Source organism: Podarcis gaigeae (assembly GCF_964106915.1).
Source record: "Podarcis gaigeae genome assembly, chromosome: 5".
NCBI classification, from domain to species: domain Eukaryota; kingdom Metazoa; phylum Chordata; class Lepidosauria; order Squamata; family Lacertidae; genus Podarcis; species Podarcis gaigeae.
In genome coordinates this window covers 68346021-68359814 of record NC_139681.1, presented here as the reverse complement: position 1 = coordinate 68359814, position 13794 = coordinate 68346021, and the positions used below count along the sequence as shown (strand labels likewise).

The 13794-nt window shown below is 40.3% G+C and overlaps 1 protein-coding gene across 1 annotated transcript in view; it reads right to left on the bottom strand.

The window, feature by feature from the left end:
- The window catches only part of CLSTN2 (calsyntenin 2), a 317847-nt gene that overhangs the window by 196994 nt on the left and 107059 nt on the right, over window positions 1-13794 (bottom strand). Inside the window, exon 2 of the mRNA XM_083742081.1 lies at window positions 3848-3970. Coding sequence (XP_083598207.1) covers window positions 3848-3970 — 123 coding nt within the window. The remainder of the gene's footprint in view (window positions 1-3847; window positions 3971-13794) is intronic.

The window sequence follows — 13794 nt, the reverse complement described above, 5'->3', positions numbered from 1 at the left end:
CAACTGCATTTACTGACTTTTGTGTTAATTTGGGGGGAAATGATGGATTGAAGACCACAAACCTGCAACCAAGTTATCAGCAATTGTGGTTGTCCTGCCTTTGGATTAAGAATGTGAGGCCAAGTAAGAGACTCAGCTATAGGATGAGTTTAAGTCACTGCCGAAGCTCTGGAGATAACACCCTATTCCTGCTTTAAGCAGCATAGAAGACCAAAAGAAATGTACTTTGATCCAAGAGCAATGCTCCTAAGCATCATAAAATGATGGTGTATTCAAACTCACCCATTAAGGACTATATACATGTTTTTCCTATTTGATAAAGAAAAGAAAAGAAATCTTGATAGTATGTCTAATCATACTTACTTGGAAATAACATAATCTGAAATCATTATTTCAAAATAAAGATTGAAATTTTCAGGTCAATAACTGAAGTGTATGGTATGCAAAAGACACAACCTTGATGGCAGAAAGTAAGGAGGACCCTTTTAATGAGGGTGAAAGAGGAGAGCACAAAATATGGTCTGAAGCTCAACATCAAAAAACCGAAGATCATGGCCACTGGTCCCATCACCTCCTGGCAAATAGAAGGGGAAGAAATGGAGGCAGTGAGAGATTTTACTTTCTTGGGTTCCATGATCACTGCAGGTGGTGACAGCAGTCACGAAATTAAAAGACGCCTGCTTCTTGGAAGAAAAGCAATGACAAACCTAGACAGCATCTTAAAAAACAGAGACATCACCTTGCCAACAAATGTCCGTATAGTTAAAGCTATGGTTTTCCCAGTAGTGATGTATGGAGGTGAGAGCTGGACCATAAAGAAGACTGATCACCGAAGAATTGATGCTTTTGAATTATGGTGCTGGAAGAGACTCTTGGGAGTCCCATGGACTGCAAGAAGATCAAACCTATCTATTCTTAAGGAAACAAGCCCTGAGTGCTCTTTGGAAGGACAGATCGTGAAGCTGAGACTACAATACTTTGGCCACCTCATGAGAAGAGAAGACTCCCTGGAAAAGACCCTGATGTTGGGAAAGATTGAGGGCACAAGGAGAAGGGGACGACAGAGGAGGAGATGGTTGGACAGTGTTCTTGAAGCTACCAACATGAGTTTTACCAAGCTGCAGGAGGCAGTGGAACACAGGAGTGCCTGGCGTGCTCTGGTCCATGGGGTGACCCAGAGCTGGACATGACTAAACGACTAAACAACAACAACAAATTTATATTCCAGCCATCATTTTAGAGTTAATAAAAAAAACCTGAGGAATATTTATCCCACATCAATAAATATTTATCCCACATCTAATGTCCACACCATTCAACCAATGGTACCACCACTGAAAAACATTGCTCTAGATTTTTAAGAAAATATATTAACAGCACAATTCTCTCTTTGTTTACTCAGAAGTAGTTTTGACTGTATTCAATGGAGCTCACTCCCTGGTATGTGTGTTTAGGATTGCAATCTAAGCCACTGCAGAAAATTCCACGTATCTCCAGTATATGAAAGGAATACCATGGACCAACCTCTAGTTGGAGGAAATGATTGACTTTTGACTTTGTTGCAAACTCATGATACAACAGTTCAGTAAATATTTCAATATAATTATACAAAACAAAAATTCCATAATAAGAATTCATGGAGGAAAATCTAAATCATTTATTAACGATATAGACCATACTTCTGGAATAGGGACATTTTGTAGTTACATAAAAAGTGGCTGTGACAAAAATCAATACCAAAATAGATATGCTTCATTTGTTTATATCAAAGAGATGCTTACAATTTTCCAACTAATACTATATTATGATATCCAGCAGAGAATCAATAAAAGGGTTGATAAAATTCAGAACAGATTTGAGGTACAGCAATAGAAGTTAAGTGGCTTCATCAATTAATTGTTGACAAGAAATGTCACAAGAAGAAGAAAAAGTGAAGCTAGAATGCAGTCATAATAGATTTCCACAATAACAATAAAAAGAGAGGAAAGAAGAAAAAGGAAGCAAAGTGCACTTGGAATCAAGGCTAGAACTATTATTATCTTCTATACAAGGCCCAAGAAACTGCATTTACCAGACAATCTCCTTTGATATAAAAATATAGGTGTGCCAGAAATAATTTGGACACACCATTCACTGCACTCTGAAGCATTTGTTTTCAGGACTCATAATGTGTGTTCAAGTTCACTTCTATCAACTCTTAAAATGTTTTCTCCGTCTTCATCCTAATATACGAAAACACTATTTCAAAGCTAACAATATGCACATCCATTTACAGGAACTGATTAGTTTATGGCAGAATTTGAGGGACCAGGGGAAGTTCAGTCATGCCATCTATATTGGTGACAGCTTCTACAAATGTAGGAAACTACTGTAACACAACAGGGGGGAGAAAATTGGATAATGAAAGCACAACAACTAATAATAATAATAATAATAATAATAATAATAATAAATTTTATTTATATCCCGCCCTCCCCAGCCGAAGCCGGGCTCAGGGCGGCTAACAACTACAGTAAATACTTCTACTAGAGGTATCACATACAGTGGTGCCCCACAAGACGAACGCCTCGCAAGATGAAAAACCCGCTAGACGAAAGTGTTTTCCGTTTTGGAGGCGCTTCGCAAAACGAATTTCCCTATGGGCTTGCTTCGCAAGAAGAAAGCCCATAGGGAAATCTCCGGGGACCTCTTTTAAATGCTAGTGGTGGGGAGCAAAGCCTTCCCCCCCCCCTCCGGCCTTCAGAAGAGGTCCAGGAAGGCCGGCGGGGGCCGAAAGGCTTTGCTCCCCACCACCAGCATTTTAAAAGCAGTCCGGGATAGCAGGGAAGCGCTTCCCGCTATCCCGGACGGCTTTTGAAGGCAGGCGGGGGGGGAGCAAAGACTTTTGCCCCCCACCGGCCTTCAGAAGAGGTCGGGGGACAGACTGTCCCCGGACCTGGTCTGAAGGCGGTTTCCATAGGAACGCATTGATTGATTTTCAATGCATTCCTATGGGAAACCGTGCTTCGCAAGACGAAAAACTCGCAAGACGAAAAGACTTGCGGAACGAATTAATTTCGTCTTGCGAGGCACCACTGTAAATGGAAGGGACAGAGATTCTCAAACCAAAGTGATAAATAAATCTTGATGTTCCAAATCCATACATATTTCAATCTGCACAAATATCATATTTAATGTTCGCGCTTTAAAGGTTTAAATAAAATGCTACATTTCTTGCACTGTTAACCAGACAGTAGTTTTATCCCATCTTTTTGTAACATCATTTAATGCGACAAAGAAGGTACTCATTTTCTGTTCAAGAAGTTCATAATTAACTATATAGGAAAATAAATTGAAACTGTAAACTTCTGAAGACAGACATCTGTCATAAACAAGCGACACTAGGAATCTTGAAACCCTCAATTAACACTTCCCATCTTGGTTCTGACTATAATAACTTAAAACACCATTAAACATGATGCAAGTGATTGTAAAATATTCTTTATGTAACTCACCAACTGCTTGCAAGCAAATGAGCTTAGTGTAGGCAATCATAATACACAATTTACATAAAGCAAACTCAGAATTGATGTTCTAACAAGTAGTTTCTAAACAGCCACAACCAAAAAACTTGCTGTATTACATTGCTTATGATCTATTTTGTCTTTATAGTGAATGCACAACAATCATAAACACGCTTCATTTCAAGCTCTATGGGCCCAGGTTTCAAGTTAGATGGTTCGGCAAATGAACATTGAAGCATAGCATTTGTGTGATGTGCTATCAGTATACTGCATACAAATTGTATAAATCCATTTGATGAGCTTCACACAAAGTTTATGGTGACATTGAACAAAATATTTCCTACCTGCATATGGAACAGGGGCATCTTTGTCCAAAGCAACCAGTGGAGGATCCAGAATGACTGTGTCATTGTTTTCAGTAATAACTCCATGATAAGATGTTTCAATCCATGGCTTGTGCTTGTTTACTATGAAAAGAAAGGAAACAATTTTCATTAGTATAAGAGTTTCCCCTCCCCTTTCTCTTTTCAAGTTTCTTAATTATATGATTTTATTTTTATGGGGGGGTCACTAGAAAAATATAGAATGAGTCCCTCCTCAACCAAAATTTAGCTGCAAGTGAAACTGGTATGAAATGATTATTATTCCCATCATCAACATTACACCATCAACACACTTAATGAACCCTGAATCCAGCAGCAATCCAGACAAGGAGTCAGATGCTGCAGAGGCACCACCTAGGGAGCTGGACCAAGTTCTACTTCTAAGCTGACTGCTAGAGATCAGAGAACCACAGAAACTGAGGCTGGCAGACAGGATTCTCCAAAGGGACCTTGGGGATCACCAGAGCTAGAGCCTGGAGCCTCACAAGTACCTTCCCCTGGGCTTGAAGATCCAGATGCATCACACCCCACTTCATCAGTCCAGTGGCACAGGGAGGAAGGCTATGGAATGGAGGAAGAGTGCCCATCTCCAGACCAGGAGATTGGTCCTTTAAGGCTCTGAAGTTCTCCACAAGGGGGTACAACCTGACAGAGGAAGTCTGGAAACAGAGAATAAGGCCTCAGTCTGCTCCCAACCCTTCTCAAAGTAAGTTGCTCATTTGGAGCTTTCTGTGGTCCTGAAATTTCTGATCAGCCTTGCCTCCATCCTAGTCCTGACCTGCCTCACCTCCTGCCTTTCCACCTTCTCTGTGGGATTCAGCATTGGACTGGAACACAACAAAACAAACCCAGATCTTGCTGAGGCATTTTTTTTTAAGTACAACTACTGTATTGTAAAGCCAAGTGAAATTAACTCCTTTCTGACATTATTGTCACACATACACACAGAGAGCAGCTGCTTACCAAGCAGAGATGTGTGTGTGTGTTTTCTTCCAACTTAAAGAACCAGAAAAAATGGGTTTTTTAAATGAAAAATCAACATTAGATATCAAATAAACTACTTCCCTTTCTAGTTATTCTGAAGCGATACACAAAGAGAGAAAGAATATTTAAAAAACCAGGGGGGGGGGGAATAAGGAGGAAACAAACAAGGGGGTAAGAGCTCTGATGGGATAGACAAATCAGGCAAGACAGTTGTCTTTCCTTGCCCTACCTTGAAGTGACAGGAATGAAACCTAGAATCTTTTACATGCAAAGCATGTGGTACAGTACTGAGCTACTTCCTCTCTCTACAAAGAACAATCTTTCAACCTCATCAATGTCAAACTGCAGCAATCTATTTTTTTTTTAAAAAAAGGCAATTCATTTACTGATAAGATTAATTAAAATCCTTCTGGAACAAAATGGAGGGGAAAATGTATTGAAAAATGCAGCTACCATATCTCCTTCACCTTTGAATTGATTATAGGATGTACTTTCAAGAGAGCACCTACAGTTTCTCACTTAAGAATATATTATAGTGTTAGTTTTACATAAAAGATCCTTACGGCATATATTCTGGGAAGTAATTAAATGTATGTGTTTTACTCCATGTTTTTATGAACATCTCTATCCTTGTGTTGTCAGGCAGGCCCATTAATCGAGAACGTTTTGCAAAGTACAGAAACGTGATTTGGTGATTGATCAAGCAGATGATAATGCAGCTGATATGTGTAGGGACTCTGAGTATATATTACAAGGGAGGGGTGGAAGCAAGAGTCATCACTCATCGATAGAACACATACCCTGCATGTAAAAGATCCAGGGTTCAACTCTACAAATTCCCAGATAAATGACCAGGGAAGAAGTGACGAAACAAACCTCTGCTAGAGACATTGGAGAGCTCGACCAGTGGCCTGATTAGGGCCATATGGAAGTTTGAGAAATGGGGAACACTTTGAAATGAACCTCACAAACCACACCACCTAGACTAATGTGCATATCAGCATGTAGTAGACCTTCATATTCCACACTTCAAGATTTCACACTGTGGTCTGAGAGCTAGCTACCTTTAAAAAAGAAACACCATCTTGTTTTTCAAGTAATAGCCACTCCATGAAGTCTGAATGCTCGGTTACCACCACCATTCTACACTCAAAATGTATTGTGTGTGCATCTTCAGTGGACTTTTAATCTAATAGCAACTCTAACAGTACTTGGGCTTGGACTTGTTAGACATTATAAGAACTCTATAGCCCCAATAATACCAGCCTTGAGTCAGCTGCCAAAGACAATGATGATAATAATAATAATAATAATTTGTTATTTATACCCCGCCCATCTGGCTGAGTTTCCCCAGCCACTCTGGGCGGCTCCCAATCAGTGTTAAAAACAGTACAGCATTACATATTAAAAACTTCCCTGAACAGGGCTGCCTTAAGATGTCTTCTGAACGTCAGGTAATTCTTTATCTCTTTGACATGTGATGGGAGGGCGTTCCACAGGGCAGGCGCCACTACCGAGAAGGCCCTCTGTCTGGTTCCCTGTAGCCTCACTTCTCGCAATGAGAGAACCGCCAGAAGGCCCTCGGCGCTGGATCTCAGTGTCCGGGCTGAACGATGGGGGTGGAGACGCTCCTTCAGGTATACAGGACCGAGGCCGTTTAGGGCTTTAAAGGTCAGCACCAACACTTTGATGAAATGGAGGGTGCATCACAGATCTTTGCTCCCAGAGACATGTTTGACCTCATCTTGAATTAAAAATGAGAATATTTCATGGGTTTTCTGAATTGTTTTCTATGACTATTAAAATCAGGTATAAAAGAGGAAAAGGAAGGATTAGGAGAAATTCAACATCATGCTCCTCCATTTTTTCCATCAGCACAAGCATTTCAGCTTGCACAATGAAACAATTTGCTCTCTCTTGCATGCTGTTTTGGGAGTTCTCTGGACCCTTTGCCAAGCTCATTTGGGGGGCACACAGAAGAAGTAGAGGGGAAGTCTGGTTGCATCAGCAGAACGCCTTGCATTGGCTCCTGTTAGAGCACCTACTTAGTGGAATTCGGCCCATTGTTTTGTGAATTACAACCAATTACAGGCGGTTTGTTTTCTCCTGGTAGAGAATCCCAATATGCCTAATCCTTTTTTTAAAAAATATCTACAGGTTTACTGTAATATAGGCACAAATAGGGCATTCTGCAGCCAAGAATGAAGTATCAACCTTCCAATGAATTCTTGTTCAACAAAGATACCTGTGTCAATTTTAAGTTTGATCAGAAAATCAATATCCATCTCAAATCATGGAGCATACTTAACATTTCAGCTGTGTTCACACATCACAATAAACCATACTAAATGGCCTATTGAGCATGTGCAGATGGTTCCCACTGTTCCTTCTGTAGGGTGCACAGGAGCAAAAAAACCAAAACACATCACTCCTGACTTACTGATACACATAAATTGGGGAAACACAGTTTGTTTTTCTCTAAACAAATCTTGATGCGAAACCAATGACAGGGGTGAAACTGGAGCCATCTATATGTCCAGGGTAAATCATTAACACTGGTTTACTGTGACATGAGAACACTGTTGCACATTTTCCACTTCCTTGAGCACTGACAACTGCAAGGGCAAAGTGACTGTTTAGTTTCCTTTCAGTGAGAGAGAGCTGGAGGCTTATCATCCACTTGTAATACTTGGGTTTTTTACGTATGCACAAGCAGAGTATAAGTGGCAGCAAATGAGTATCCCTATAAAGATCTAATGTGTTACCCCACATTAGATCTCTAGAAAGTTCCTCCATACCCCACGGAACTTCATCTTCAAGCAACTTGGACCTTTCTCTATCTTTGTGTGCCAGTTGCAGAATTAAGACACCTACAGATGAACTCACATTAACTTAATCATCCACAACAGTTAACAGTGCAATCCTGTGCAGCTTTACCCACTGAGTTCAATAGGACTTACTCCCAGGTAAGTGTGCAAAGAACTGCAGCCTAAGAAACATTCACATTCTTTTGTCAAAGGCCAGGCATAGGCAAACTTGGCCCTCTCCCTAGCTAACAGGACCAGTGGTCAGGGATGATGGGAGTTGTAGTCCCAAAACATCTGGAGGGCCAAGTTTGCCTATGCCTGGTCAAAGGCTCTAGCTCCCATTAGATGTCCCTTTAACACAATCATAGTGAAGGTTTCATTTGTAGTAATCAGACAGCAAATGCACATCGGGTTATTCAGAGTTTATGTATCTTCATGACCATGTGCTTCTCCATGATAATATGTTCTGACTTTTAAATGTGATATTTAATGCAATTTTCTCTTTTTATGCATACTTCCATTTTTCAAGAAAAAGGTTTTTGAAGGCTATTTTCATTCTCACAGTACATCTACAAATTTCAGAACTCAACTGTCACACACCTTAAATGGTTTAGTCTTTATTCAGCATTGTGTGACCTATTCCTCCCAGCTCTGCACTTCAAAATGGTTTCTTATCTCCTGTTTGTTCTCCATCATATTCAGCTCCTCTCAGTTTCTGGGTAATTCTCAACAATGTAGTCTATTTGCATAGAAATTAGGGTTTTATACAATTTAGTCATGCAGAATATAGCTGGGCAAATCATTTCCCACTTTACTCTATTATTTGAAGTTTATTTCTGAGCAACTTTAGTAATCATGAAACTGAAACAGTAGTCTTTGGTTGAATGGCACAAACCTTTCATCACCGTGTCTATAATGAACACAATGGACTCTTAATATTTGTGAAAATTAGAAATTCTCCCTGACTGATCGTATCAAAATTATTGATGGCAACTTATGATTTTAGTATAAAATACTATTGTCATATTTTTAAAAATCAATGTTTGCCCTTGAATTCTGCAGTGTGCTTCTGAATGTACTTATAATGGATATTTTGCCTAAAGTTTTGTTTGCTTGCTTGTTTGTTTATTCTATGATGTTCCTTACCTTGATAGCTCAAGTTGACAGTAACTCATTAGCAAGTCCACTTATTTTCTTAATACATGGAGATTACCTTGTGCCTTATATTGTAAATTTCTCCTTTTCACAAAGGACATATGCATTTTCTAAGAAGGAATTCTACCGCTACAAGCTGTATCAAGCTTTAATATATTAGATAGCATTCAAGGTTAATTAGGAATCAGACAACAAACAAGTCACAACTAATGCTCTAGGGATTAGCATACAGCAAATTCTTACAATTCTTAAATGTGCATAGTAACTTGACCAATGGAAACATTCAACCAAAATGGGGCAAAAACACTGATAAGAGCTGCTAGCAAACATCTAACTTGTATAATTTGCTTGACTGCTTTAAAATAATCTTTAATTACTTTCACATACGTATATATTTGGCTCAACAGCTGAGCAATTAATTAGGTTGAAAATCCAATTGCACACTAACAGTAAACAGAACACCACACCCCCGGAAGATACAGATGCCTGTGTATATGCTTGTTTGTTGCATATTTTTTTGCTCCCATGAGCTAGCAGCCCACATACAGTTTTGTTGATTAGAATGCTAATGCAGACATTATGATATTCTGCTGCATATATTCCTAGGGCCAGTTTTCGTGCTACACATTAAGAACTGATGTAGATATAAGTTCCAGTAAGGTACACATATCTCACCAGACTTAATACAACAACAATAATAATTAATAAATGAATAAACAATTTACATAACCACAATAATCTCACAGCATTTTACAAGGATACAATACGAAAAAGTAAAAATTTCTTAAAACTACAAAATCAAACTTCTATTAAAATACCTGATGCAATAAAAACAGTTTTCAGTAGGTGCCAGAAGTTCATTTGCTGCCCGACCTCAACTAGAAGGGATCGACAGGTTCTGATGGATACAAGCTGTGCACCTGAGCCATGGGGGCAGTGGCGAAGCTGCATGCTCCACTACCAGGGGCAGAGAGCAGCCGGGGGCATGGCTGCTGCCCCGGGGTGTGTGACACGCACCCCAGGGGCGTAGTGTGCATCCAGGGGCATGGCATGCCACCCGTGGGGGCGTGGCATGCATCCCGGAGCGTGGTACGCCACCTGGGCAGGGGTGCCGCACATTCTGGGGGCGTGGCGCGCCACCCGTTGGGGCGTGGCACCTGGCATATGGGGGAATGCGTGGCGCATGTCGGGGGGGGGGCTGCCGCAATGGCATCCTACTGGAATAGTGGTGCCAGTGGCGGTCTGCTCCCTCTGCATCCCTGTTCCTCTGCCAGTGCATGGGGGACCGATAACAGTGACTCCCACAAAGACTGATCCATGATCAGGCAGGGATATAAAGGATTACCTTTACATTTGGGATACTTTACAGTTGGAACCAGTTGCATCTTTCAAGTAACTTTCATTTTTATAAGTAAAATCAGCATAAAATGAAGAATAAAAAAGCTTACCATGTTATATTAATTTTAGTAGTTGCTGTCAAAAAAATAATTGACAAAAATCATACTTCACATCTCTCTTACAACCTGGTCCGGAAATGCAGTCATAAATATACTATATAAATCATTGCTACAAAAGGCAGCAGAGGTTAAAAGCACCTTGATGCAGTTTTATAGAAATAAACTTTGACTCCAATTTTTCACAGCATATCCGAGTTTGCAGTTGCCATGCACTTTTGTTACAACGCAGAAATCGTTCTTTGTGCTATTTCAGAAGTTCATGCTTCTATCATGTAGCACTTCACGGATAACTGTCGCAAAATTTGGATATTAAATCAGATCAAGGGTGTACTTACCCTTCATAGAAAGATATATCTAACTACAAAAACAGCACAAAATAGATTATTGCTATTCTTTATGTGACATGTTGGCTGCTGGGAGGGGCAGTGTCTGCGGTCTGGTGGGAGCTCTGGCAGTGAGCATCCATCTACTGGGGCTCCCACAATACTAGCCAATCATGGGTAAGCTTGGGGGCACTGCCTGGGGAGCAAACGAGAGGGAAGACTTTGTCTCCCTGTCTCCCCTCTGGTCTGCTTCCTGGGCTCTGCTATCAGCCAGATCTTGGTCTCCCCACCCACCCACTTGTCACTCTATGAGAGAGACTCCCTGAAGGCAAGCAGACAAGGCAAGCCCCGGCCACGTAAGACCTTTCTATGGAAGTCTTTGGTAGCTGTATTCAGGGCCTTCGGACAAATTGGGACTGTCTGGGTATTTTGCCTACCGCACAGCAATTGTCACAACTTGACAGCAGATAAGGCATTGGGGGTGTACACTGAGTCTAGATGGGTAGCAGAGTCACAACCTACTCTATGTAAAGAATCAGGGTATCACATTAAAGGAATCAATGGTGGAGATTCTTCTGTCAGATGCCTAGATGGGGACTGATAGCCCCATTAAGGTGATAACGGGTGAGATAGCCCTGATTTGGTGTGTGTCATAGGGCAATCTGTAACCTAGGTTAATGCTGCCAACATAACTACCGTAACTAGCAGATGGGTTAGTTGATTCAGGATACACACCCAAGGCCTGCACCAAAACCTGCTGACACATGTAATCAATAAAGTGTTGGCCAACTAGTTGCCCTGGTTTTTTTGTTGGTTTTTTTGGTGTGTTTTTTGCAATTTTCCCATGCTTAGCCCTGTCACCTGCAGCTTCACTGTGTCTGGGTCCCACAATGAGCAATAGCGCACACCTCATTCTGGGGGTGAAAGATGCAGATGTGAATAAGCTGAGGGAGATGAATAATATTTCCCCATAGATTTGGGGAATTTATAGGGTCCCTTGTTAACAGTCCTGTGTGGCACCATAGATGGTCCATGTGAGTGGTACAACTGGTTATGTGGACCTGTTCCAAATAAACATGCCCAGCAAATAAGAAATATCTGAATAAAGTTCATATCTTTAATTACTGTGCAGAAGAGATAATTTTTCAGGCAGAGAGCAGAGAAAACTGGCCATTACTATGTCACCAAAATGCAAGTTGATAGGAAATAATTTGTGAATTGGGTTGCTCATTAGCAATCCCACTTGAAACAGTGTTTATCCAGATGCTATTGGATTGTTCTGCTGTTATTTTCAAATTCACTTGAAAATGTGATTCCTGTGTTGTCCCAATGTAGTGAAACTGTCTTTTCTTTTCTGCTATATTCTTTATGTCAGATCTATGAAGGGGACAAACAACTTGCTTGATTCTTTCCCTGTCTTGCATCTGAGCTTTGCTGTCTGTTTTATGAGTATTTATTTATTTGTGTGTATCCCCTGGATCTACTGAACAAGTTTTTGCAGCTGTTTTCTTTGCATGGTGTATTACTGCCAAATGGTTGTATTAAAATTAAGAATCTTGCACACATTTTACAAGGCTTTTCCTTGACAGCTGGGTAGAAACGGTTCACTTTTATTACCACATGGGTAATAAAGTGCACAAGTAAATGCTCTAGCTTAAAAATCCTCTCAGAGCTTGGCACTAAATATATTACATTAATTCTTTTAGTCCTTGGACAAGAAATCATTAGGTATGGGCTATTACTTGCATTATCATTACATTACTGGATCATTATGAAAAATAAAAGTTCTAATCAGTATGGGCATTTATAAAGTGCAGTGCCGTGAAACCACCAACTTGGAAAACTTCAAACATTAATACTAGCTAGAATTAATAATAGTTTTTGAACCAAGGAAGGTTAAAATAAAGATTCGTTACAAGAGTTGGGCTGATTGCCGGTGGCTCATAAACAGAGTGTAATTAAATCCAAGGGCCATCCAAAATGGAAGCTATGGCTTAGCTCTAGAGGAGGACCATAATGGCTTTGACCTCCTCCCTAGGAACCTGCATGCTCGCACTAAGCCAATTTGGATTAGCATTATGTGCAAACTATACCTGTACAGTGGTACCTTGGGTTAAGTACTTAATTCGTTCTGGAGGTCCGTTCTTAACATGAAACTGTTCTTAACCTGAAGCACCACTTTAGCTAATGGGGCCTCCCACTGTTGCTGCGCTGCCGCCGTTCGATTTCTGTTCTCATCCTGAAGCAAAGTTCTTAACCCAAGGTAGTATTTATGGGTTAGCGGAGTCTGTAACCTGAAGCATATGTAACCTGAGGTACCACTGTATATGCAAGTCATAGTTTTATTTCATAGGTTGTTATACTGGCATACAGGAATGATGGAGAATTTTGATGAAAATTTTAAAAAATGAGGTGGGAATTGCTGTGGTCTGTGTGTTCACCTGTGTTCAGGAACAGGAATGAATCAAGTGAATCCTTTGCTACTTTACATGTCTAGTTCATCAGCCCATATTCATCATGCCTTCTCAGTTGTCTTGCTGTAACAGCTATCAGAAACCACATGAATCATATATTCCAAATGACATGGAAAGGCTTTCCTGCGAGCTATGCTATGCACACAGAATGGAAGCAAGGCTCAGAGACAGTGCTGAGATACCCAAGGTCTAGAATCATTAAGAGTGAATGTAAATATGTATTAGCTGAAATCTTAGTGGCATTGTGAAAGTCTTCATGCACAGGGCCCTCCTTCTCCTATGAACATTATAGTGCCTCGCGAGGGTGAGCTTGTGCATACTTACTATCATATTGAGCCATAACAAGGTTGAGGAATACATTTTCCTCTACTACCACTGTAAGTCCCCAAACACCCAGACTGCATTTTAAAATAGTTTTATGCGTTTCTTTCTGTCCTCCTTTGATACTATCTCAATATACCACTGGAAAAAAATATTTAGGAAAAAAGATAACGGAAATTTAAATTCAGAAAGAAATAATAGGTTGAGATCAAAATAATTTTGGATTCAGATGGAGGAAAATGAGACAAAGAGAAAGAGAGTTTGGGCAACCATTCTCTATCTTTCTCCCCCTCTCCAAAACTCATGCCATTTATATTTCCTTCACAATAGTTTCTTTCTTCTCAATAGAAGCTTTGTTCTGTCATAGCAGAAATGTGAAAAGCAAGA